At 40.2% G+C, this 26,544-nt stretch overlaps 1 protein-coding gene across 2 annotated transcripts in view; it reads right to left on the bottom strand.

Moving 5' to 3' along the window:
• The window catches only part of TM9SF1 (transmembrane 9 superfamily member 1), a 320,432-nt gene that overhangs the window by 119,243 nt on the left and 174,645 nt on the right, over nucleotides 1-26,544 (bottom strand). For both annotated transcript variants that reach the window (XM_044058483.1, XM_044058482.1), the window contains exon 4: nucleotides 14,995-15,180. In XM_044058483.1, coding sequence (XP_043914418.1) covers nucleotides 14,995-15,180 — 186 coding nt within the window. The remainder of the gene's footprint in view (nucleotides 1-14,994; nucleotides 15,181-26,544) is intronic.

Genomic DNA, 26,544 nt, shown 5'->3' with positions numbered 1-26,544 from the left:
CATATTGAATGCAAGTTGATTGGGTAGTGGCTAGATGAAGGTCATTTATAAAAATGGAGAATAGCAGGGGACCTAAGATAGAGCCCTGAGGGACCCCTATCGAAGTTGGGAGGAGATCAGAGAGATGGTTATTCCAGAGTACTGCCTGTTTACGGTTATCGAGATAGGATACGAACCAGCTTAGGGCATGATTGTCTAGAGAGAGGGGTTTTAAATGATGGAGGAGAAGTTCATGATTGACCATATCAAAGGCTTTAGACTCATGGTCTAGTGAGTGGTCATGGTCATGGTCAATTTAGGCTCATGGTCTCTCGGCAAAGAGGGTAAGACCTGGTTCCCCCCTGTTTGTTGATGTACTAGACCACTGACATGTTGTCTGACTGAATTGCAATAGTCCCTGGAGAGAGAAAAGCATGAAGGGCTTGCAACGCTAGAAGCACCTCCTTCATCTCCAAAACATTTATATGCAGAATGGTCTCTGTCTGAGTCCACGTACCTTGGACAGTTCTGCCCGCGTATTGCCCCCCCCCCACCCAAGGCGGGAAGCACCCGTGGTCACCGTGGCTTGGGGTTACGACAAAACAAACAGTCGTCCTTCCCGAAGCTCTTGAGATTGGAGCCACCACGAGGGAATTTCTGCAAACTCTGCTGATAAGAATTAGCAAGTCCAACAGGTGGTGGAAGATGGACCACTGAACCTGCAAAGTCCACTGGAGAACACTCATGTACAAGCAAGCTAAGGGCACGAGATTGACTGCTGCTGCCATGGGCCCTAAAGCTCTCAGGACTAACTCCGCTGATGGGGCAGGTGACTGAAGAAGGGCTAAAACGTGTAAGGTCAAACTGCGAAGTCTGTCTGATGTCAAGAAGGCCTTGGTCTGAAGCGTGTCTATTCTGGCCCCTATGAACTCCAATACTTGAACTGGTTGAAGGGATGACTTCTTGAAGTTTATGGTGATCCCCAGTTGGGATGCTAGTAGTAGGAAGCAATCCCTGGTTAAGCAGAGTAAATGCCTGGTGGGGGCAGTAAGGATTTAAGCACACACCGCTGTATAGATAATCCAGTAAATAACACCAACGCTGAGCAAAAACCACCTTTATAACGACTGTGTCGTTATAATAGGGGCAGTAAGGAGCCAGTCATCTAGGTAAGGAAAAACCTGTATTCCCTGAAGTCTCAGGTGGGCCGCTACAACTGCCATGACCTTGGTGAACACCCTGGGGGCTGTGGTGAGGCCGAAGGGTAGGACCCTGAACTGGTAATGACTGGCCCCTAGCCGAAAGCGGAGGAACCTCCTGGATCGCCTGTCCATGAGAACGTGATAGTACGCATCTTTGAGGTCTATGGAGCACATCCAGTCCTTCTCCTGCAAAAGGGGCAGGATGGATTGAAGCATGACCATCCAGAATTTCTCCTTGGCAATGAAGAGGTTCATTGTTGAAAGGTCGAGGATCTAATTCGGACTGGCCTGGGGGGATGTGCTGGATGTCTCTCTTTTCTAGCAGGTTTTTAATCTCTAAAGCTGCAGCCTCCCTCTGACTGGGTGGTACATTGGGGAGGTGCCTCGACTGAGGAGGGTGGTTTATGAAAGGGATTGAGTACCCTCTGGATATTATTCGAAGCACCCAGCGATCTGTTGTGATGGACTCCTATTGAGCCAGGTGCTTCGAAAAACGCCCCCCCCCAGACTGCCTCCAGAGAGGAGCAGTCGGGCAACCCCTCAGGACTGCTGCGTGGGTTGGTCAGAAAACGGTTCCCCAGACGCAAAATTTTTCGGCCCCCCCTCTGCCTCTGGGCTGGCGTCCACCTTGTCCCCCTCTGCCTCTGAAGGACGAAGGGTCCAGAGTGTAACGGGACTGCTGAGACTTCCGGAACCACATCTTCTTTTGTCCTCTCTGGTTCCTGGAAAAGGACCTTTGAGGAGCCGAGAAGCGGATTCCAACGGCAGACAGCATCTTCCCATCTTTCTCGCTCTGAACCAATGTGTTGCGGACAGTCTTCCCGAACAGGGTAGAACCGAAGGATGCTTTCGCGAAGGATGCCTTGAACGGTTCCAAAAAGTCACAAAGCCGAAGCTAGGTGTCACGTCTTAAGGCAATGCCGGACCCGCTGGCTCTAGCGGCCCCTTCCATGGCATGGGAAAGTAGCCGCATAGACGTGTTTGAAACAGATTTTAGAGTGGCCATGCGAGCCGAGAAAGTCCGTTTGTCCTCGGCTGACATGGACTCAGGGGGAAACTCAGCGTATTCTTTTACCAGGTCCCGCTGAAGTTTAATTACATGGGCCAAATAATTCAGCGCCCTTATGGAAATAGTAGCTGAAGCAAACATCTGCTTCCCGATACGATCCATCGTCCAAGACTCCTTATCAAGGGGATGGACCGAGGAACTATCCTGAGCAAATTCCTTCTTGGTGGCTGCCGCCACCACCATGGCATCTACCAGGGAAACCCTTACTCCAAGCCATCCTATCCACATGGGGCCTAAGAATCCTATCTGGCCTCCTGGGGATTGGCTCTATAGTGTCTGGTTCCTTCCACGCCCTGGTAGTGATGAGGTCAACCAGGGGGTCGGCTGGAGGGGACACCCAAGAGGTAGATGGGCCTGCGTCCAACGCCTCCAGGAACACAGACTCACCTGAGGAAGGTTTTTGGGCTGACCACCCCCCCCTTTTGATGAAGCATTTCCATAATGTCTCCAAAGGAGACCTCTTCGGGGGGGTGACCTGGGGGAACCTTCCCCTTCCTCCAAATCGGTGTCCTCCGTGAGGGTCTCAGGGGAGTCCAAGTGCCCCTCTTACACTTACGTTTGTGAGGGACCTCCTCGGTGCGGCTGTCCGAGGAGGGCTCACCAACAGGGTCATGTTCCGCCAGTGGAACGGGCTGGGGCGTCAACGCAGGCTGTCCTTGGGACTGGACGATGGAAGACAAGCCCAGCTGCAAGGGAGTGGAGGCAGATCCCGAAGAAAGAGTAGGGGGTCTCGAACCTCTCAACAGAACCCTCTCCACCCTGTCGAAAGCAGAGGGTGAACCATCTCTCTGGGCTCCGTGGTTAACACCCTTGGATCCGGCATGGGGATCGGCATCAGAGCTAAAGCGCTCGGACCAGAGAGGGAAGTGTGCTCCGACCGAAATGGAGCCGAAGACACACTGGCTCCCTCGGATACAATGCACGGCCCTTCGCCCAGAGAGTTCAGATCCGAAAAGGGATCCAACAAACTCGAGGGCATGGCCGGCGTCGAGGTAGTGGTAACCACTGGCGCTGACTTCCTGACGCCGAGACTCCTCGGATCCAAAAGCACCAAAACCCGATAGTGGATCAGAGAAGGAGCTATTGGGGCAAAAAGTGGGGCTGAACTCCCCCCCTCAGAGGGGGGGGGGGAGGCAGCAGCACTCCCATCTGCAGTTGGGTTTTGAAAAAGCTACGCATCATCCGGTCCATATCAGTGTCGGATAGGCTACGGGTTGACCTTGAAGAGGCTGGCTGGTAGGGCCGCCACAACGACCTTGAAGATGGTCGGGCCTCCTCCTCCGGCTCCGGGGAGAAGCGTGGAGAACGGCGACGAGGGGAGGAAGGCCCGGAGACCTTCTGGGGTGAGGAGAGCAGCTTGGCAGGCGGGAGTGAGGGGGGCTAAGTCGGTCCGCCCCGCTTGTGGCTTCTGTGCCTCTCTTTTTCTATCTCTTTCTCTCTCTCTTTCTCCCTCTCTCTCTCCTCTCTCTCTCTCCTTTTTTAGAGTCCTTCTCTCCCTGGGAAGAAGTGGGAGGTTGAGTCCCAGCCAGGGGAGGGAGGACAGCAGGCTGAGTAGCCGCGGCTGTAGCCACCAAGGGAGAGGAAGAAGAAGCCTATTCCTACTATCCCCCTCAGGGCCCGGGGGTTAAAGTCTGTGCAAATCTGGCGGCCCGAGGTCAAATGTGGTACCCCCAGGCAGAGGACATACTGAGTGTGGCCATCCGCTGGGGATAGCTTATGGCCACATTCAGTGCACTTAGAAAAGATGGTCTTTGGGGCCTCAGCCTTGATTTTTAAACAAAATAACACACACACGCCCACACAAACACCTAAGGGAAAGGAGGGGCCTACTAGGATTTAAACTACGATGGAACGAGGGAGTAAATCTCAGGGATTTAAACTAAAAAATTAAACTAACCACACACACTAAAAAATAAGAGATTTTAGGCAAAAAACACATCGCCTGAAACGCTAGGAGCTCGAAAACACATGCTTAACAAAGCCATGGCAAACTAGATCTAGGGATTGGAAGGAGGTAGCAGGGTATTATGGTAAATGGGAGGAGCTTGGAGCTTGGATCTCTAGCTTGGAAAGCTGCCGGCTCGGATCCAGGTCGGATCCGATACCCATAGGTTGATGACCAAATTAAGTTAACTACTTCAGATCTGAGGTTATGTGGATTACCTGCAAAGTGAAGGATTCAGTGTAGAAAATCTAATTCAGAAAGCACAACAGGACAGATTGATGGACATTCAAATTTAGTGGAAACCAATGGAACGGGAAGTAATTGGTCACATCACATGCCATATGAAGATATTTTGGAGGCTTCCACAGGAAACCCGTATAAACGTTCACTTGAAGCTGGACAGCAAGAGAAGGAACAGGATACTGTGAAAAGTCTGATGCAATGTTGAGGAGTGATATTGATAGGCCAATGAGTTCCCATATGACAGAGCAATGGATGACGGGATGAAACTGAAGAGAATGTGCCAAAGGAAGATGCTACAGAACTTTGTGTAGAATGCTCACAGGGAATGGAAAATGTGTCCTCAGTTTAGAAGAAAATGAGCTAAGAGAAGAGTTGCTTGAACTGGTAGAGATAGACATATTAAGATAAATGACACAAATAGACTGCAGAAAGTCAGTAAAGCCCAAAAAGTCAGAAGTTTGATAAAACAAATGAATGCAGTAATTAGTGCTGCCCATTGAGATGCATGTGATATAACAGCAATAAACATGATATATTACTGTGCAGCTAATTTGATAACTGATAAAGTTGTGCCACAAGAACACAGAATAGTGAGGGAACAGAAGGTGAGAAATCAAATGCCATCATGGAAGTATCTAACAGAGAAAACTATAAAGCAATTGAGACAAGAAGTGTCACTGTTGGAGTACAGAAGAGGGAACAGATCAACAAAAATACTTAGAAAGATAGATGTGATAAAGGCAATACGCGGTATTTGAACCACTCAGGATCTATCATGTACTATCACAAATAAAGTAAAAATCTCAGCACAGGCAGAATAAGTTAGAAGATACACAGATAAATATAAAGGAAAAGTACAGAATAAGCAATTTATTGATGACCCAAAAAAGTTTTACAGATAATTGGGAAACGAGGTAAAAGGAATTGACAGACCACTAAATAAAGAAGAAATAGATACATTTTAGAGAAGTACTTATGAAGATCCCGTGCAACATAACAAAGATGCTAAACAGATAGTAAAAGGGAGAATAAGAAGTTTAAAGGTACAAGATATGAAATGGGATGATGCAACAGCCAGAGAGATTTGACACAAAGTTTAGAAAATCCTCTAACTGGAAAACCCCAGGCTCAGATGCAGTACCTAATGTCTGGTTGAAAGTATTAACATCTTTTCATGAAGATTTAGCTATGAGTAAGAACTATGTATATACACACACCGAACAGACACTAACTTAGTAAAAAGAGGAAAATCAATGCTTCGACTTGAGTGAACTTGCATGCTACCCTAAAAATTGTAGACAAATAACTTGCCTTGGTTCTGATTACTTATAAACTCTACACTGGAACTGATGCTGGTACAGTTGATAGTCATTTAGAAGAAAACTTAAATTATGGCAATAGAACAAAAGGGCAATGACAAAGTCATATAGAATAAAGGATCATTTGTTAAATAGTCATACTAGAGAAATGTAAAGGGGAAAGAATCAAAGTATGGCATGGATTAACTTCAAAAAAGCATCTAATATTATCACACATTCATAGATAGAGTGCTTAAAAATGTATACCATACACCCTACACTGATCAACTAAATTACAGTGACCATGAAACAGTGGCAGACCACTTTGCAATTAAGCCATGATAAAGGACAAATTATTACTCCAGGGATAAAAATTAAATGGGGGAAATTCCAGGGTGACTGTCACCGCTGCTATTCTGTCTTGCCCTATAATTTGGCTCCTAGAAACTAACGGAGTGTAAAGACCACTCATCTTCTCTTTGTCAATGATGCAAAACTGTAGCGTTCATCAGATGAGGACCTGAAAGCACAATTGCAAGTTATCAAAACTTTTTCAGATGATAAAAGAATGTCACTTGGTCTTGATAAATGTAAATGTGCAAAAGTAACCTTCAAAGCAGTAAAACTGCAGTATCAAGAAAACATTAGTTTGTGACAAGACTGTGATATGAAAGAACTTGAGCAACAGGGAGTATACAACTATTTGACAATTGATGAAGAATCCAAAATAAAACATGAACAAATGCAAATAAAACTTAGTAAGGAGAATTTTAGAGGACTTACATGAATCCTGAAAACAGCATTGACATCTAGGAAAAAAATTCAAGCTGTAAAAATTTGCTCTTCCTCTCCCAACTTACAGTTGTGAAGTGACTGATTGGCCCGAAAACGTGTTGCATAGATTAAACAGGAAAACAAGAAGGATGCTTCATGCTCACCAAATGATTTATAAAAAAATCAGTTCATACCAAGTTTATATATTACCCATTCTGAATGAGGGGTGGGCCTCCTTGAAATTGATTACATGTACAGATCTGCAATCCTGGGATGCAGACATCTGCTGACCTCACAAGATTCAAACGTACTGAAAGTTTTGAAACATGACTAGAATAATTATTGGTTTTGTTCCCATTGTTGTGAGAGATGCACACTTTGTATCAAATGTCACTGTCAGTGAATGCATAAAGTATGGCCTAGACTTGGACACATTACGCGGACAAGGCTATGATGGCTGCTTCATAATGGAAAGCATCCAGAGCATTGTTCAGGTAAAGATTCCTGAAAAGTATACAAAAGCAGCCTTTACAAGGTTTAGTCTGAGATGCACAGTGGATAGTCAGTGATCTGAATGATGATCCTGAAATACGGTGTGCTGTTGATGTTATCAAGATTATTAATTTTTTCTGAGACAGTCCAAAATGACGACCATTGGTACCAAATATACCTGTTTTGTGTGAGGCACGATGGACCGAGAAATATAAATCCATTCATGTGTTTAGTCAGAAGTTTGAGAAAATATCTGACTGCCTGGCTGATCTCAGAACAGCACTGCTGGTGAAACCAGAGAAAATGCACATTACTCAGTGCTTACTTTTCGTGCATGTTTCTTATTTCTCTTTTCATTATTGCAAATTATTCATCAGTTCTTGAGCCTGTTGCCTAGATGTTGCAGTCTGTTCAACTTAGTAAAGGCTCAACAACACACTAACAGTCTCATTGAAATAGAACACATCAGGACTGACATTTGCAGTAAGGCAGGATCACTTGCAGATAAATTCATGAGCAAGTTATATGAACACCCTGAACAGACACCAACCTAGCTAACAAGAAGAGAAACAATGCTCCTACTTAACAGTGAACTTGTAAGCTTCCCTAAAAATTATAGACCAATAACTTGCCTCCTAACAACGTATAACCTGTGCACTGGAATTGATGCTGACAGAGTTTGTAGACATTTAGAAGAAACCTCAATTATGGCAAAAGGGCAATTAAAAGAAAGTCATATGGAACAAAGGATCATTTGTTAAAGTCATAGTGGAGAACTGTAAAACAGGCAAGAATTCAAGTACAGCATGGACTGACTACAAAAACATTTCATAGTTTCCCACATTCATGGATAAAAGAGCACTTAAATGTATAAGATACACTTTACACTGATCAACTACATGACAGTGACCATGAAACAGTGGCAGATCACTTTGCAATTAAGCCATGATAAAGGACAAATTATTACTACAGGGATAAAACTTCAACGGTGAATACTCCAGGGTGACTGTCACTGCTGCTACTCTGTCTTGCTTGCCCTATAATTTGGCTCCTAGAAAGCAACAGTGTATAAAGACCTCTCATCTTCTCTTTGTCAATGATTTAAAACAGTATAGCTCATCAGATGAGGAACTGAAAGCACAACTGCAAGCCAGATGATATAAGAATGTCATTTAGTCTTAACAAATGTGCAAAAGCAATCTTTAACGCAGGAAAACTGCAGCACCAAGAAAACATCAGTTTGGTACAACAATGTGATGTAAAAGAACTTGAGCAAGAGGGAGTGTGCATATATTTGGGAACTGATAAAGGATCAACAATAAAACAGGAGCAAATGTGAATAAAACTTAGTAAGGAATACTTTTAGTAGACTTAAATTAATCATGAAAACAGCACTGACATCTAGGAACAAAATCCATGCTATAAACCAATTTGGTCAACCTGTCCTAACTTAACTTTGGAGTGTTTCACTGGCATGAAAATATCTCACTAAATGATTTATTAAAAAAAAAATCAGTGCATACCAAGATTATATATTCCCCATTATGAAGAAGGGATGGGCCTCCATGAAACTGATTACATGTACAGATCTGTAATTGTGGGACTCCACACATCTGCTGACCTCACAAGACCCAAATGTAATGAAAGTGTTGAAACATGAAGAGAATAAATCTAAAACGACTTTCCTGCTTAGGCTAGCAGAAGCATATTGGCATCAAACAGGAATGGAAATCAAACCACAAGTAGATAAAAACTAGGCAACTGAATGTGTAAAAAAACACAAAAGAATATAAGGTGAAGGACCAGTTGAGAGGACAAGAAATGTAGAAAATGCATAAATATAGTTGCAAGTATAGAAAACTTCTGGAAGAACCTCGTGCTGATCAGGAACAAAAGCAGGAATGGTTAAGGACAGGTGAATTCTAACCAAGAGCTGAGAGGTTAATATTGGTGGCACAAGATAGTGGACTATTTACATGTTGCTTTACAATGTCCATTGAACATGTGGGAGAAACAGACAAATGTAGGTTTTGTAAAACAGAATTGGAAACAGTTGCACACCTCATTGCTGGTTGCAGCATACTAATGGTAGAAGGACTGCATACTGAAAAGCATAATGTGGTAAGACTGTTGCAGTGGGGATTGTGCAAACATTATGAAGTGGCTGAAAAACACTGGAAACATAAGCCACAAACCATCATAGAAAATGATCAAGTCTGCATCATATGGGATCACCCATTACCAACAGGTCAAAAGATAGCTGCTAGAAAACCGGATACAATGGTCCAAGAAAAGACAAAAGTAGCATTAATCATTGAAATCACCACACCCAATGACTACAGTGTCTTGCATACAGAGAGAGACAGTCATAAAATATCAGGATTTGCAGGCAGAAATGAGAGCAATGTGGAAGAAAGATAGCCAGATAGTTCCAGTAGTAGTATGAGCAACGGGTCTTATAAAAAACGATTCTATAGTCATATTTAGATATGCTACTAATACATGTAACCCCACACAAATTGCAGGAGGAGTCATTCCTGGGCACATTGCGGGTGCTGTGAAGAGCACTTCTGGCTGACATCAAAGACTGAAACAGTACTGATATCATGAACTTTAATCATACTTTGACTTGGGAATGGGGTACATTCCTGTCACGGTATTAGAAACCCAAAAGATTTGTTCTATCCACTTTCTAAGGAGGTAGGGAGATTTGTGTGTGTCATACCTCTCAAATTTTCACAGAATGTCCAGATTTCTGCTTTATATTTTTGGTCTTTTCCTCATAAAAATTCTGTTGTGTTTTTTTTTTTTTTTTTTTTTTTTTTTTTTTTACAAATCACTGGGATGAGATAAGGATTAAAGTTAATAAATAATGACATACATTTCAGTTTCAGACTTCATATCCTTCAGAAAATGCATTCCAACACAAATCATTTTATTCTAGCAACTTTCTAAATGTGCCTCTAGTTTTGGGCCTTTTTCTCCAACATTATAACGGGCTTTGTCCAGATTATTTGTGCTAAGAGTGTGTGGTGTGTGTGTGTGTATCAGAGAAAGGTATCATACCCCTCAGCTATCTAGGTTTTTGCAGAATATCCAGATTTTTGCCCCATATTCCACCTAAAAAGGATTGCAGTTGCTAAATAATGACAACATTTTGAGTTTTATGTATCATATACTTTCGAAAAATGCATACCAACAAAAATTCTGTTCTATAGCAATTTTATAAGTTCATCAGAGCAATATTTTTCATCTCACTGTCCCTATTTATTTTAGGCTTTGTCCAGATTTCTTGCACTAACAGGTTGAAGGGTGTGTGTGTGTGTGTGTGTGTGACAGAGAGTGAAATGACCTAGTTAGAGTTACCAGATGGAATTTATTTTCAAGGAATTGTGAGCTTCAAGAGAAGAGAAGTTTACTGCAGCTCATGCTAGGTCTGCTTAAAATTTGCAACTGTTTTGTTTAGCAAATGGTATCATTACCGTGGTATAGAATTTTAAAGCAGTGTTAGTAGCACAGCAGGTTGCATACTTGCGTCTTGATATGGAGGGCTGTAGCTTCTACTCACACAGCATGCAAATTTGTATTTTCAGGGGGTGGGGTGTCACAGTCCTGAGTATGTCCTCCTTTGGATGAGATGCCTAGTAACTATGAACATCTTTTTTCGGCTCGTCACCCATTCCCTATTGCAATATGCCAGCTTACCATTTATTTTAATGTAACATAGGTAATTTATTCTTCAAGGGCAACAGGCACTGAATTTGCAGATGAAACACTGACATACAAGTTGTTTTATAGCAACAATCTCTTCATTAGTTTCAGATCTTTTTAATGTGGAATTATTCAGATGACTTTTACTTCTGCAGAAATTGTGCATATTGACTGATTGGTGGATTGTAACGACAGACGTTTGAGTGGCCTTTTATGGCTGAAATGAAATTGGGCAGTGTGTCATTATTGGTTCATATGTTTTATTTCATTGCTTACTGGGAAAATGTTCAAAACTATAAATTTAAAATACATTCTATCAAGTGGTGCTGTATTATACAAAGGATATAATTCAATTATTATATATTAGAATTGATTCACCTTCCTGATTGTATTAAAGAACTTTTGCATGGTCCTAAAACATGTGCAAGGGGTCAATGATTTGAAAAAAGGCCAAAGGTAAACAACCTAATCTTCCAATGGGCAGATGCATTTTCTTTGAATGTGGGTTTCAATGCTGTTTCAGTTAATGTGACTTTCAAAGGTAGAGAAGTTTTAATGCCAAGTCTGTTTTCACTGTCAAATGTCTATCAGTGTTTGTGCTAAAAAAAAATGTAAATTAAATCGAAATATCTGTAATATTGTAGAAGTAAAGCATAAAACAGTACGCACATAGAGTTTTGAACAGTGTGTATGGCAACTGGGGAGAAATAGCAAAGTAATGGGACACTGAAATGGCTGTGTGTGTGGGGGGGGGGGGCGGGGGGGGGGGCTCTGGGTTTGCACCCCTCTGCAAAAAATCCTGTGGGCTCCCTTGCTGACAACAATCCCGCTTAAAGAATTCCATTATACGGGAAATAGTGTCCTCAAAGGACAGTTTGTCTAAAAGGTAATCTGGACTGATTAGAATCCTCTTCCTCAGAGCTATAGTCCAAGAGGGACGGGATATGACAGGTGTAGGCTAAGGACTCTTACTCAGAATCCTGATCCTTAGCATAGGAATCCTGCTCCCTAGGTATCTTAAGAGAAGTAGAGGGGCAGACAGAGACCTCTTGAGGAATCTTTAAAATGCCATTAAAGCATTAAACATCCCCCCAGTAATAACCTGCCATTCTCATTGGGGATTTTTACTTGCAGGGGAAATGTTTGTTTTTTTGATTCTGCACCTGCATGAAAAACCCTAGAAAGGTCGGACCCTTGTCTACACTCAACTATAGGAAGGATTTCCTCCCATACTAAGATTTGTGGAGACCCTCATGGTCTCTCAGATATAATCAGCCAAGGTCCCCCTTCACCATCTGGAGCAGACACTAGAAAAGCCTCCAAGGACATGCAGAAGTGGGATGTATGCTGGCCTCTGATGGGGTCTCGGCAGAGGAATCCAATACAACTGGACGATCCTCTGGGCTTTCACCAGACTTAAGAAATGTCTGGGGAAGGCTGGACAGTAGCAGTATCAGACTTGAGATTTTTGGTATTTTTCTTGGCCAGTGGCTGACCCTCAAGATGGGAAAACTCTTGCCATAACACCTTGAGCCAACAACTTAAGACATTGGTTTTCAAGGTAAATAGACAAAGAGGAGAGGTGACTATGTAGCATCTTGGAGACAAATACTTGGCAGCAGATGAAAGGCTGTTTATGGTCATGAGAAGCATCGAAACAGAAAAGACACTGTCTGTGATGATCCTTATGGAGACACTGCTTCCAGCACTGACATTTTCCCTTTCTAGACATGTAATCCAACAACACTAAAATAAGAGAGAAGATAAGGAAGTACCCCCAAACAGGGCATTTATCTAAAAACGGCTTGGTAACCAGCACAGAAGAAAGTTGTTCAGATCAATGTTCAATGATGGTGTTTGGACTGGCAGCAAACAAGTTCTGAAGTTTTCAAAGGTTTGGAATAATGGTTAAAGCGTTCAACTCATAAAAGCAAAGTACAGGGTTTGATTCTAATCTAGGGTTATTGGCCAGTCTTAAAATGGCTCTTCAGGGCAGGAAGCCTAGTATTCACCTATGAAGTATGTGTGCGTCCGTATATTAGCTTTATGCCCTACGCCTTGCTCGGGGAACATAAGTGTGATGTACAACACCTGTAAACACTAAAGGCTTCGGCATACTGGCCGGACATTCCGTTATCCTTAACTGGAGATCTCTTACATAAGAAATACTGCAAAAGTGATATGGAAGGACATCTTATTTGTCCAGCAATGGAGAACTGTTACCCAACCATCAATTCTCGAATGCCCACACGAGGACTCCTCTTTGGCAGCAGGAAAGCTCTGAAGGGCTTGACGCCCAAATCACTGATTTCCTACAGCTTACCTGGAGCTATCAATGGATACATGGAAGTTGACTTTAGCTCTGGAAACTAGTCAAGTGTTATACACTATATGATGTAGCTTATATATAGCTAAGGCTACTACAGCAGTGATCAAATGATGAACATGCTACCTATTTTCAGGCCTAATTTACATGCACATGATATCCTTATTTTTAGAGTTGCATCTCTATTTTCAGATATGACTTACTCCTTTGTTTAATTTTCTAAACCCCCCACTCATCACATGCGATTTCTGAAGCTGTCTAATACACAGAAAACCGCACTGCATGATTAACATACTAGTGGCACCAATAATTTTAAGAAAGAGGACACACAGTTTACATTTCCTTTTTTCAAAAGCAAAAATAAATGGCATTGTGTGGTTGAATTCTGCAATACAATTCACCGAAGTCTACAGATTTTACACTGTAGTTTTGATAACGTGTATATTTTTCCATCATGTCATCATTCTGGTTTTTTAAACATTGTGTCGGAGTAGTGTCCCACATTCTTACTGTGACTGGGAAGAGTTATTTGCTTACTATCATTCAAATTTAATGAATCAGACTCCCAGATTTTTGGCTGGATGTATAGACTTTTCAAGGGCCTTTGAACCTATTTTCAATGTCTGCAAGTTAAGAGTTATGAGACTCCATCTAGGGAATTAAATAAAACCTTCACCTTCTTGCCAGTGGGAGGAGCAGAAGCAAAATGATTATAGTTCTGCAAAAAACATCCTTCAAGACAAGTTTCAGAAGGGACGGTAGAAGGTTCCTCATCCTTTTTCCTCACATTTTAGTTTAATCATGCCTGAGATGAGGGCAGAAAAGGAGAAGGAGGTCAGCTCATAGTGGACTTCATGAGCCTGAGTGTCTTTCCAAAGAAGGGGTCATCTGGAGGAGTAATGCAAGGATGGGAGGTTTCACTCTCCTTGCCTGTCAAGAATACAAGGATCTTTGGATCCCATGAATTCTGATCACAGGAAAAACTGGGGCATGGACATGTTACCCTGCTCAATTGTATAAACCTCCTGCTTGCTGTGATACTCATGTCTTATCTTACCACATTGCATCTTTGTACTGTACTTTACTGGAGCTTTTCTCCCCAGGCCTCCACTGAAAATGGACCTGTGTCCAGTCGGACTTTCCCGGTAAACAAATGTAAAATAAAATAAAAATTTAGCTCCAGCAGGGGTGAGCCTGGGTTTAAATGAACCATAACGTGACAAAGGAATAGCAAGCAAGAGTCTGTTGTCTGGCAACAAGGCCCTAAGCCACTTGATGGAGGTCTATACCAGAAACAGCACTAGGTTGCAAGAGACCTACACATGACCTAGTATAGTGTCAGACTGTTCCCTACTGGTGTGCTCTCCTGTACCCATAAGGAAAAGTCCCACATTCCCTGGTGGTACATATTAACATACCTCTACCCTATACATAAGTGCACTAAGCCAGGGAACGCTCAACTAACCTACTTTAGCAACAACAAGAACAGCAGCAGCACTCACTGCTAAATATGAACCATCAGTGACTCAGACAGATACTTTGGCTTCTGCAAAGTTCAGCCAGAATATCTGCAAGATTTTCAATGCACTGCCAAATAACAGCCTGAGTGATGGAAAAGATTCTACACAACAATCTTCTATTAGAAAATAAAATGATGGGATTGTCTGTGTCCAAATTTAGTTTCTCTCCGATCGCTGAATACAAACATTGTGCTTTCCTTGACAACAGGAATTACAATCAAGCATCAGGGCAATAATAACATATGAATTTCATTCAGGTATAAATCGAGTGTCCTTTTGAAGCTATACTCACTAAGTCCATATTAAATGCTGAGCTACTGACTGAAGTAAGAAGTGCTGCAGATACATAACACAATGAGAAAGTACACGTTTAACACTGTACTGCTTGTCAGTATAGAAACATCACTATTTGGCATTAACAGAGAAGAACGTTACCGGAAAACAAACTTGTAGTAAGGATGATGTTCCACACCCAGCGTTCTCCACCAATCTTACGGTAGAAGTTACTGGAGACATATCCAGAGATGCAGCAGGTTAATGCATACAGGAGTATCGCTGCAGAATTTATAGCACCATGGCGGTGAACATTAAACATCCCCATCAGTGCCATGACAATAATCCCTAAAGAAAGGGGAAAAAGGAGAATTAACAGTGCATACATCCCTTAAGAAGAAACAATGGAAACTATACATAAAAATAAAATCACATGCTCAAAGCAGGGAGCCAGAGTTCCAGCACATGTGGCAGCTGCATGCTTGTCAGTGGAGAAAAAAGGACTACACCCTATGAATATACGTTAGCAACAGTACTCTAGAAAGGAAACTCATGGGATAATGAAGAAAAATGAGACTTGAGTTTACTGAAGGAAATCTCTCACATATTTTATATATAAACCTATGCAAACCATGAGTTACATACTTTAAAGTAAACAATATCTCAATACGATAACATTCTTTCTTAATTCCATTCAGTACTGCTTCCAATAATAATGTGTCATTCATCTTGGTTTCTTTTGAGTCTCATTCTTTATAACACACAAAAAAAAATAATGACAATCTCTTAAAGCCTTACAATGATAAAACAGTAAAAGTTTGAAACAATATTTGGCCACCTTTATTACTGTATTTGTATATGAAGGCCTCTATACATTAAAGCAGCCAGTACTAAATTTCAAGGCTCAATTAAGTGGAGTTCTGCTAACACAGAATGCTTCAAAACAGACAATAGTGCAGAGAGAAGATGTGAGGGAATGAGGTAATCAAATGCAGTGCACAGAAGCAAACACGCACTTTGAAAAATTAGCACTCTAGCATTTAGTATCATTTGCAGAAATGGGCTATGGCCTTAAAAGATGTTAACATGACTGCAATTTGCACCCAAGAGCATATAGTACACTACTGTGTACTATGTGGCCCAGTGCCAATTTCATTCCCAGTCATGTGACAATAGGTAGAATTCCCCAAAGTTCCTTTTTTTATCTATTCTCTACATTCGGAGACTGTTATCTTGCTATGCAACTCAGCACACCTGAAAGCCTGCAATGCATGCCTCCTATTTTTTTCTTTTACAATAGTTTCTCATTTTTACTCTTACGAATGCTGTCCCCCATTCATCAGAATATGTTCCTCAGTTCTTGTACAGCATATTGTCATCATCCTTATGTTGCAATACAAGTGCAGCAACAGGTTTACCAGCCTACAGTTTGCTCTGCCATGGTGCCAGACTGAATAAAAGATAACTGTCACTAGACAAGATGGCAGTGCAAGAGTTACTATTATTTTATGGTAAGGACAGGATGTGGGGCTGAGTGAGCTTTTACTGACTGAACTAAGGGGACAGGGATATGTATGGTTTTGGTTGCAGGCTTGCCTGCACTGCACAACTCCACCGTCAGAAGGGTTTATCCTACTAGGTAATGTGACTGTTTTTCAGTTTAACATCTTTAAAATTCACAGCCCATTTCTACCATTCAACAACATACCAGAAGGAAGGAGGATTCCTGCACCAACAGTACACATTGTGTTTGAATGCAGCTGCTGTTTCATAAATTATCCTAATGAGATTATCCTCTTTACATGTGTCAAACAGTTTGCAAATAATGTATGATCCTTGGGGAAGCAGGACTCATGTGCATGCTAGAAACACATACTGCCTCTAAAATAAGCCATATCATTTTTAAACAGTGATCATGTAATGACCCTCTACTTTCTCGTAAAACATGCCTTCTCACTCTTACACCAAGACACCTAACTTCTGAATACACTTGTAATGTTAAACTGTGATGAAAGTAAAAGCAATAATGACGTGGTGGTGCTGTGGTAGCGTTGTCGCCTCACAGTAAGATGTTGTCCTGTTCGATTCTCAGCTAGAGCGTCTTCTGTGTGGAGACATGCGTGAATGGGCGCACCTTCGTTGAAGGTTGTGCATCAGAGCTGGCAACTCGGCACGTAAAAATCTACTGCCAATCATTAGCAGACCGGAGGTTCCGCTGTGGCAACCCCTAACTGGGAAAAGTCGAAAGACACAACCACCACCACAGTAATTTAGTTCAAAATGTTGTTCTTGGACATACATGCACATCCCCTCCATCCCAAAGTAGCAGTATTAAATTATCATTTTGCATGAATCGTGTAATTGCCTTTCACTTTCATACACAAATTGTCCCCTCAACACACGATACACAGACTGTCCCCTCAACACAAGATAGTCACTTTTTTCTGAGCATATTTCTGCTCAATTATTTCAAAGAGTGAAAAACAAAAGTGGACCCAATAATGACTTTCAACTTGTTTGTAGACAAATACACTGCCCTTAGTCCAGACAGATTACATAGCAGTCCTGTGCTTTCAAATGTACCCTGCCACACTACCCACAAAAAAAAAAAAAAAAAAGGCCACCTTCTGTGTAGCCCTCTAATGATAGGCTATGAAAAGCGAAAAGAAACTCACAGTACTGGATTTCTACTTGTAGGTTTAGACACTGCACACTGTTCCTAGCTCCCACCAAGCTTCAACAACAACCTCTTTTATTGTTATCACATGTCCTTTGCTTTCATCCACAGACTGCTTCCCTTAAACAGATAGCCATGTCTGGTGATCAACTACAATGTGTGACCACCAAAACTGGTTAAAAAAAAAAACACAACAAAGTACTGCACTTTGCTGCTGTAGGCCATCCCACTCCTACTTCAACTGCAGTAAAAACAAACAAACAAAAAAGCAGTGCTCCATGTGATGTGTCTACTGTTACCACTTCTCACTAACATGGTTTCCTGCCAATAAGACCAAGAGAAAACCATTCCTGGATTTCAAAAGTCTTCTCTCTGTAGTCTCTAGTCATATAAATAGAGATTGCCAGGAAAACGTCAAGGTCAGTTGCTAGTATTCAGGCGTCTAGGCAGTGAGAGATTCTCCTGTGGTACATTTGGTTGGGGACACATGGTTGAAGTGGCATTCAGTTGCAGAGAAATAAGGTTGCTACAAATTTCCAGTGGGCAAAGAAAAGCACACACTGCCATGCCCACAGCTTTAATAACAAAGTGCGTGGGGGCAGAAGACTGAGTGTTGGGCTCAGTGTACAGTACATGCTTATGTAACTATAACGTAGAAGTGTGCTACAGCATGGAGGAAATCATGCATGCTACTGTAGTTACATTTATGTACCAGCATGCATTTTAGGTAATGTTTTCTAGACACTGTGAAAGGAGTAGTGGTCCACACACATACCAATTATAAAAGGCACTGCTCACGGTACACTGTATTTTTACTGCCACTGACATGCCCACTGGTCAGCCTGCTGCTGATGTTTGCAATACTGCCTGCTGTCTCATATTGCCTTGTGTGTCATGGACATTATTCCCCCCTCTTCGTTTGGTTATTGACGTTGTGGGCATGGCACCTCATTCTTCTCTTTGCCCACAAGGAATTTGCAACTGCCATCACTCTATAGAGTGGAATGTCACTTCAGCCGTGTGTTCCCAACCAAATGTATCACAGGGAAATGTCTCCCTTACTAGCTGCCTGATCTCCAGTTGCTAACAGCAACCAACAACAGGTGCTTAGACTGCACAGTAAAGGATGACAGTTCGCTATTCATGTCTTGTTACTATGTTCACAGGGTTAGAGCAACTCATGCTAATCAGTAGCATGACCTATCACTTCCAGGTTATATTTCTCACTGGTTTTACTGGGATGCACTGTAATAATTATTTGGCTAATTAATTTACTGTACTAGCCAAATAATTAAAACTCAAACCTGCTAAGTAAGAGAACAATCTTTAAATAATTTAAAATTGGCTTCATACCAATTTTAAAATAAAAAGAGATACACAGCTTGGTACCTGTGAATTTGTCATTTTACAGCAGTGCCAAGACAATTTTGAATCCAATTTTAGAGTCAAAGCTAAGTCAATCATCATAGATTCCTCAGGGAATGTAAACATATTTTTGATCTGAGAATATCTGAAAAGGGGAAGGTGTGTTTCGATTATCCCAAGATGTGAGAAGCTTTTCACAAAAAGCCATCAGCCTACTGTTAAGTGCCACCTCTCCAAAAAAACAGCACCTACAGAGCTGAAGAGGAAACAATACCTGATGCAAGCTTTAGGATCAATACAGATGTGTGGTAACATCAATGTTACCCTGATGCCCACCTGACATGAGGTGCAGAAGTATTTTTCTTTCCCATGTCAGATTTGAGTGGTGTGTGTCTCAATTTAAGTAAAAGGTAATGTGTAATTCTTGTTCTGTTTACATTTAATAATTGATTTGGGGGTACTGTTGGTTTAAATAATACATCTGATTTTCAAGCATGAGTCAGTCAACCTGTACAAATACTGTAGCAACTGACTGACTCAAAGTGTATATGCTTTATCATTTTAAAATAAAACAAAATCCTAAAATTCTTATTTTTGTCCACTGCGTTTTTTTTTGGGGGGGGGGCATATCTTGCATAACCTACGCTGAAAAAGTGGTGAGAAAGTGAATAGTTCACTTTTTTTGTCTTGACCAAGAGTTTGTACACAGAATGCAGGTGCTAATTAGACATATTACTTGTACCACTCCACTGAATTAACATTACTACAGTAACTGGCAAGAACTGGGGGAAACATACCTCTGGATTTAATACACTTCATAGTTGGAGACGAGAAAGGTGGGACAGCTACATCCCTAAGTAATTCTGCATCAGTTATGAAGTGCTTAATGTAAAGAAGTTAGTCAGTTAACCATCCTAACTGCAAGCCCTGAGTTGGAGGTTCGAGTATAAACATATATTCTGGAAGGTATATCTGCTGACTTCAGCCTGGAAATAAAGGAGAGGTTGGGGTCAATTGTAACAGACACAGCTTGGAATATTCAGTTTTCTTATTTCAGTTTCCAGGTAGTACGTACAATGAAATGTTGACATTAGCATGTTGACATACCCCCTGTGCATGTCACTCAAACAAATCCAGATAATGCTTCCAAAAGCAAGCATAACTGCTGAGCCTACTCTGTTGAGTGGAAGAATGTGTGCGTGTGTAGGTCTTCTGTGAGAATCAGGAAAAAGTGAAAGAAAAACCTTTCTGATCCAAACGACAAGGACTAGTAGTAAAACAGTGTACCAAATTGATTTTCAAGCCGAAAATCCAGCTAATGTGATGAAAACTGAGTAGTTTGTTGAATAAAAATCCAGTAGAGTCCAAATTGCAGCAAAAAGCTTTAATAATCCACAAACAAAAAGAGATAAACACGAGTGCTTTCGCCTGGTCCTACCAGGCTTTTTCAAGTGTGACCTTCTGTGAGAATGCTAAATGCAAGGAAACAGAAGGAAAGTGTGGACTCTTTAGAAACTATTCCGAGGATCCAAATCATAGATGGACCAAGGACAAATGGGGCCCTGGGAAGGGAAATGGACCAGTCCCCCCCCACCCCATGCAAACACTCTGATGTTCCATTACTGGTCTTTCTCCCCCCAGTTACCATAAACACTGCTCAAAACTGTCAGCGCAGAAACTACTTTCTTTCTTACTTTTGAAATCAAGGCAGAGATATAGATTTAATTTAAATGTTTAATTTAAATATCCTTTTTTGACCAGGTTACTCCCATTAGGCTAGTAACGTCTTCACAAGGGAGACCTTTGGTGGTATTTATATTACTATATGAAATTTGGCCAGGACATTGAGGAACATTCTCCCACTCTTTCTAATAGCTCAGGTGGATGTAAAAGATCTCACAGCACCTACCATTAACACAGACAAACGAGTCCTCAGTTTGACATCTCATCCAAAGGACAACACACTCAGTGGTGCAACACCCCCCTCACCCTTTTAAAGTGCACCACAGTATCAGCAATCCATCTACATGGTATGGGAGTAAAACCCACAGCCTTTTGCACCAAGTATGCGACATGTTGTGTTTCTAATACTGCTTTGAAATTCTGTAGCATAAACACTGAAAGCCATTTGCTAAATAAACCAGTTGCACATTGAAAACCAACTTAGTGTGAACAACAGTAAACTTTTCTTCTTTTGAAAATCACCTTCCTTGAAAATGTACAACTTAGTTTTAACACTTTTTCATTAAGAAATTAAACAACTGTATGAGCTAACAAAAGACAAAATTACCCATTTCAGCACATTTCAATCAACTCTACAGCCTGTCAGCAGCAGTTATGAATTCTCCAGTCCAGACCCAATGTTAAATCTAACAGGAAGTTCCAATTTAATTCTCACATGTTCCTGTGCGTGCACAGTACTGAAGATGTACAATGCACACACAGAGAGTGCATTCTTAAAGAAAGGCACACACAAATTGTTTTTAATTTATTTAAAACAAATTAAAAATTAAATGTTACAGCAGCCCCCAGCAAGCCCTAGGGAACTCCCTAGGTTGGATAGTGCTGGATCTAGCTCTAATAGTTTTTTTTTGTCAGCAGGATCAGTTAATGTTTTCCCTTCCTGCACACAACTGATGCATACTTTTCTCTACAGGTCGACAGCCCTTCTGCCCATTCATTGACTGGTGGAGGCAAGTGTCAGGCTAGCTTTGGAATCCCATGGACAGTCCTATCCCCACTTTTCACAGCAACAATAGTTGTTCTATAAAGGTGTATGCATGCTACCATAAATATGAACCCTCCTACGTGGAGGACCACTGTGTAACATGGGCATGGTAGGCTCATCACAGGGTGCTATAAATGCTTCATTCTTTCAGATTTTGCCAGTGCAGGAAACTAAGCTGCCTGCCTTCCCCCCAGGATGGGTGAAATAGTGCTGGCCACTCAATGCCATCCTCCCTTTCCTGGATCCCCAGCAACTGTACTGCTAAGTTCAACACAAGTCATCTAGGGTGGACTCAGAACTTTATCTCTATGCTACATGGAGTCAGGTCAAACATCTGAAATTTTGGGCAACCTTTCTGGATTTACTTCTAAGGCACAAAACTGAGATCTAGTATTCTGAGTGTATTTCAGATTTAAAAGCTAGTGGTACAAAAATGATAGAAACAATGAAATAAGTAAAAGGTTTAGCTGAGAAAAATGCATTTTAAAAATTTAAGTTTGAGACTTTAGAAAAGAGCTATTTAGTTTACTTTAAAGCATACTCAATGTAGTATTTTTTGAGAAGATAAAAAAAAAAAGTTGGTAGTACAAATTTTAAAATAATGTTTATGAGTGTAACCACATCTTGTCCTGATAAAAGCAGTTACACTGTCTCAGGCAATGTTTCTCTCCCAGGATGTTAGCTGTGAAAGCACTTTTTTCTTTTTCTTACATCTATCTTAGAATGGAAAAAAGTGCACAATATAGAGATTTCACTCTTGCACAGCACATGATTTACAAAAGCAAAACTAGAAAAATATTTGTGTGGCATTAGTGGAATTTATTAGCACTCAGTTGAGGCTGTGTGAAAACTAACTGAAAATGAATGTAAGGACAGCATACTTGAAAAGTCAGTTCTCAGAAGAACGTGGTATTTGTAACTTCAGTTCTTGTTACAAAATGTTCTACATTACACAAGGGTAGCGTTTTGCTTTGTTTGGGCCATTATGAATTAGAAGGGATCCTGCAGGCCAGAATTTAGAGCCACTCTGATAATAGACTGAGTATAGTTCTTAGGAAATAAACTCAGTGCCATGATGGTCTTTTGTTAAGAATCAGACCTGGGTTTGAAACTGCTATGTTTTTTGTACAGTTGACAGATTTAATTACAAAACACTAGACATCAAAGCAATGAAAATCAGACTCACACTTGGTTTGAATCCACATCTACCCAGTTTACTGTATTACTTCACATTTGCTACAAGATACCAGGCCATAACAAAATATGAATATTTTGCAGTGCACACCAATGCATATAAACTAAGTATGCATTTACATATGGTTACTATAGGAATGGTGGCAATGTGCATTACACCTATCTGTGGTAATGTAATGGGGACTCATTTTGAAATGCTACCTGTACTTATTGGTATTACTAAACAATGTAAATTGTTGAAAGTTATAGAACACACAAACAATGTTAAGTAGATTTTTTGTGCAGATACAAGTGTCTGAGGCTGCAAAACTCATTTAGCAGTTTATTGGCTCTGCTCAGGATGGGCAGAGCTTATGAGGGGGAAAAAAAAAGATTCTCAGCCTTCGCATTTAGAATTCAATTTTTTAGTTTAGTTATTTAATAATTTAAGCTTTTTTTTTAACAAGTAAGCATTTTGATTAAAATAATAAAAAAAGAAAAACAGCAGAGAATGCTTAACGTGTATGACTGGCAGTACAATGTTTTAATGAAGCCAGCTGCATAAGACAAAGGAGGACTTGTATGCATTGACTGAGTAGGTGAAGGTTTCCATTAATACATCTGAAACAGAAGCTATCAATATCAGTCTTCCTGTAAAACTGCATTAGTAGTATGCAGTTATGAATTTTGCTTGGACTTTTAACCTGAGAAATAGCTAAACACCTTCTTGGTGAAAGGATGGACTTTTTTAAAGAATAAGCTTTCTAGTCAACAACATACAATATTGAAATTAAAAAAAAGAAGCTTAAAAAAACTTGCCTAATGAACAGCATGCAGTACTGAGAATGAGAACAAGACGGAGACTGAAAAAGGAAGCAACAGATCTTACCATGAAGCGCAGTACCTGAAAATGATGCAGATGGATTCCAAGAATGAAACCCGCAGCAATGATATCTGTAAAAAAATGAAGAACTGGATACTAAGAAGGGGTACTGGTGTTCATCTGATGAAATAAGAGCTTCAACAGACCCATTTCTGTCAGACCTCACACAGATTCCTAAGTTCAATGCTATCCTAAAAAAACATTCAAGGAATCTCAATCTCATTTGCAAAATAAAAAGAATACACTGGAGGAGTAGGCTTTATCATAGAGAATACCGCTTCTACTTCACATAAAGCACTTCGCTTAATCTATTCAAACATAATTAGGACAAATGGATGGGTAACCACAAATTCACCTATAGTTTAGCACACCTGTCCTTCATGGATAGGAGAAACCTATAACTGTTCCAATATATCTATGTTCCGCCCATTTCTGGGTTATTCATAAGGAAAATATAAAAGCAAAATCTATCATTGGAATGTAAGGCTAGGCTTCTTAAGATCCTGACAGGCAGACTAGTAAGTTCTTGTAGGTTTATTTCAGTGTTCATTCCTTAGGCCGTAATGAACACTGACTTAATAGTATCAATTGCAAACACATCATTACCCATCTAGCGATCAGATTTGCTTTTAAAGCATTCAATATTAGGTGACAACCTAATATCAGTTGGTATACGATTCCAAATTCTCGGAATCATGAGTTATATAACTCCATCTTAACGATGTCTTATAATAACTAGTATAAACACAGATATATCAGTGTCATCTCATGTTAATGTAGCGACTGAGATAATATACAAATTGTAGCAATTCATCCCTAAAAATGTTTTATGCACTTACAGCTTTTCTTCTTGTAAGCCTATAATGGAGTGTAAATAAGAACAAGAAAGTAATTAACTGCGGGTATTTGTTTTGTAAATTTCATTGAACAGACTCCAGTACCACTAATTGGTACCTATTACATTGGCAAAAAGTGTTTTATTCTAAAGCAGGTCAGAGACACATCTTAATGACCAGTCTTTCTTCATCTCGTATGGATAAAGATCTACCCATACTTAGTATTATTTTTTTCGTAATAGTTATACGAGATAAAAATGAAAAATCAGACATATGTATACCCAGATCCCTATGGCAATCAGTTTCAGATAAAAGTGTATACTTAAAAATAAATTTGGTGTTACTCCAGGATTGCCAAAACACATTAATTTACACTTGACATGGCTGTATTTCAGTCCTATATAGTTTGCCCAAGAAGACATTTGTCCTAAAAATTCAGATACAGATGCTGAGGACCCATCTTTATCAATTATAAATCCAAACTTGCAATCATCAGCATATTTAGCTTGTCAACATGGATTTTTAAGATTAGTACTAAACTAAAAAGAAAGGAGCCAAGTACAGAGCCCTGTGATACACCAGACAATACAGAAATCTGGATTGGTACGCCGTGACTGCAACGCATTGAGAACGACCAGACATCCATAGAATAATCTAATTGATTAAATACGGATTATAATTTAACTCTTTAATGTCTCAATTACTGAACTATATGCGATCGTATCAAAAGTCTTAGTCAAGTCCATGTAGATAACATTGTTACCGAATACTCAAGAGCCCAAGTTACTTGACTGTAGAACTTTCACTACATATTTGAGTGTTTAATCTACCAGGACAAAAACATGTTGACACAAAGTCAGTGCATCCATTATGATTCATTGAGTCAAAGTAGATTTTGTGGAATTCTTTCATAATACTTGTACAAAACACATGCAAGATTTATAGGTCTGCAATTCTGTAAGTCCCTTTTGTCTCCAATTTTATAAATAGGTGAAATAACGGATTTTTTTTTCCAAATGCAAGGTACTATACTATTATGTAGGAAAGTATTAAAGATCATATGCATTACCAGCAACAAAGTACTTCTCAAGCCAGGAATCATCACTGCTGGAATAAAATCTGGACCCATAGAGGATTTATTTCCTAACTTATTTAATGCTTTGGAAATCAATCCAATACTTATTGTTGGACGATTCTTATTAGCTGTAGAAACCAAGTCCAAATTAGCCATTATAAATCTAGATTGCGACAAGTCATAAATAAGAAATTATTAACTCATCAGCAATTCTGTAAGGATCAGTTGTCAGTTTCCTATCGACAAATACTGATGAAACAGAATCACTACTCCTTGAAACAGAAATAATATATTTACAGCACTGTTTTTATTAGCTACTGAAGATAATAAATGGTTTCCATGCTGGATCTTTTTACTATTTAATAAACCCTTAATTTTTGGGTAATAAAAATTTAATATAGATTTAACATATAAATTTTATTTCCTGAATTTGTGAAAGAGTCTTCTTTATTTTATATATTTGATACAATCCAGAGTCCCATCATCAGTAAGGCAGTTTACGAGTTTTATATGCCTTATTGCAAGTTAATAAATTAATTCCATTAATAAGAATAGATTCCTGGATAAAATAACTTCCATCTTCCTCAGTACTTAATAACAATAACCAGTCAATTATGTTTACAGAATTATTTATACCCATAAAGTCAACTTTATGATACTAACACTTCCTAATATCTCTTGATCGCAAAACAGGACCAAACAAAATATTAGATATAATTAAACAATTGTCAGAATTATACAATGATGGAATCACAATAATTTCAACTTGCGATGGTCAGCTTGTTATAAAGAGATCTAGTGTGTGACTGCCTCTAGTAAGAGTGCAAATTAATTGGGTCTAAGTGAATTATCAAGAAAATCAGTTTTGACTTTCCTGTTTGATGAATAATCTAACCAATTTATATTTGGATAACTCAAATCACGAAGGAAAACAACAAAGGTATAATCAAACTACAACTCCAAAAAGTAAAATTC

This window comes from Protopterus annectens, chromosome 16.part0 (assembly GCF_019279795.1).
Source record: "Protopterus annectens isolate FY-2018-M chromosome 16.part0, PAN1.0, whole genome shotgun sequence".
Classification (NCBI taxonomy): Eukaryota; Metazoa; Chordata; order Ceratodontiformes; family Protopteridae; genus Protopterus; species Protopterus annectens.
Note: the sequence above shows the minus strand (reverse complement) of the source record. Positions and strands in the feature narration are given on the sequence as shown.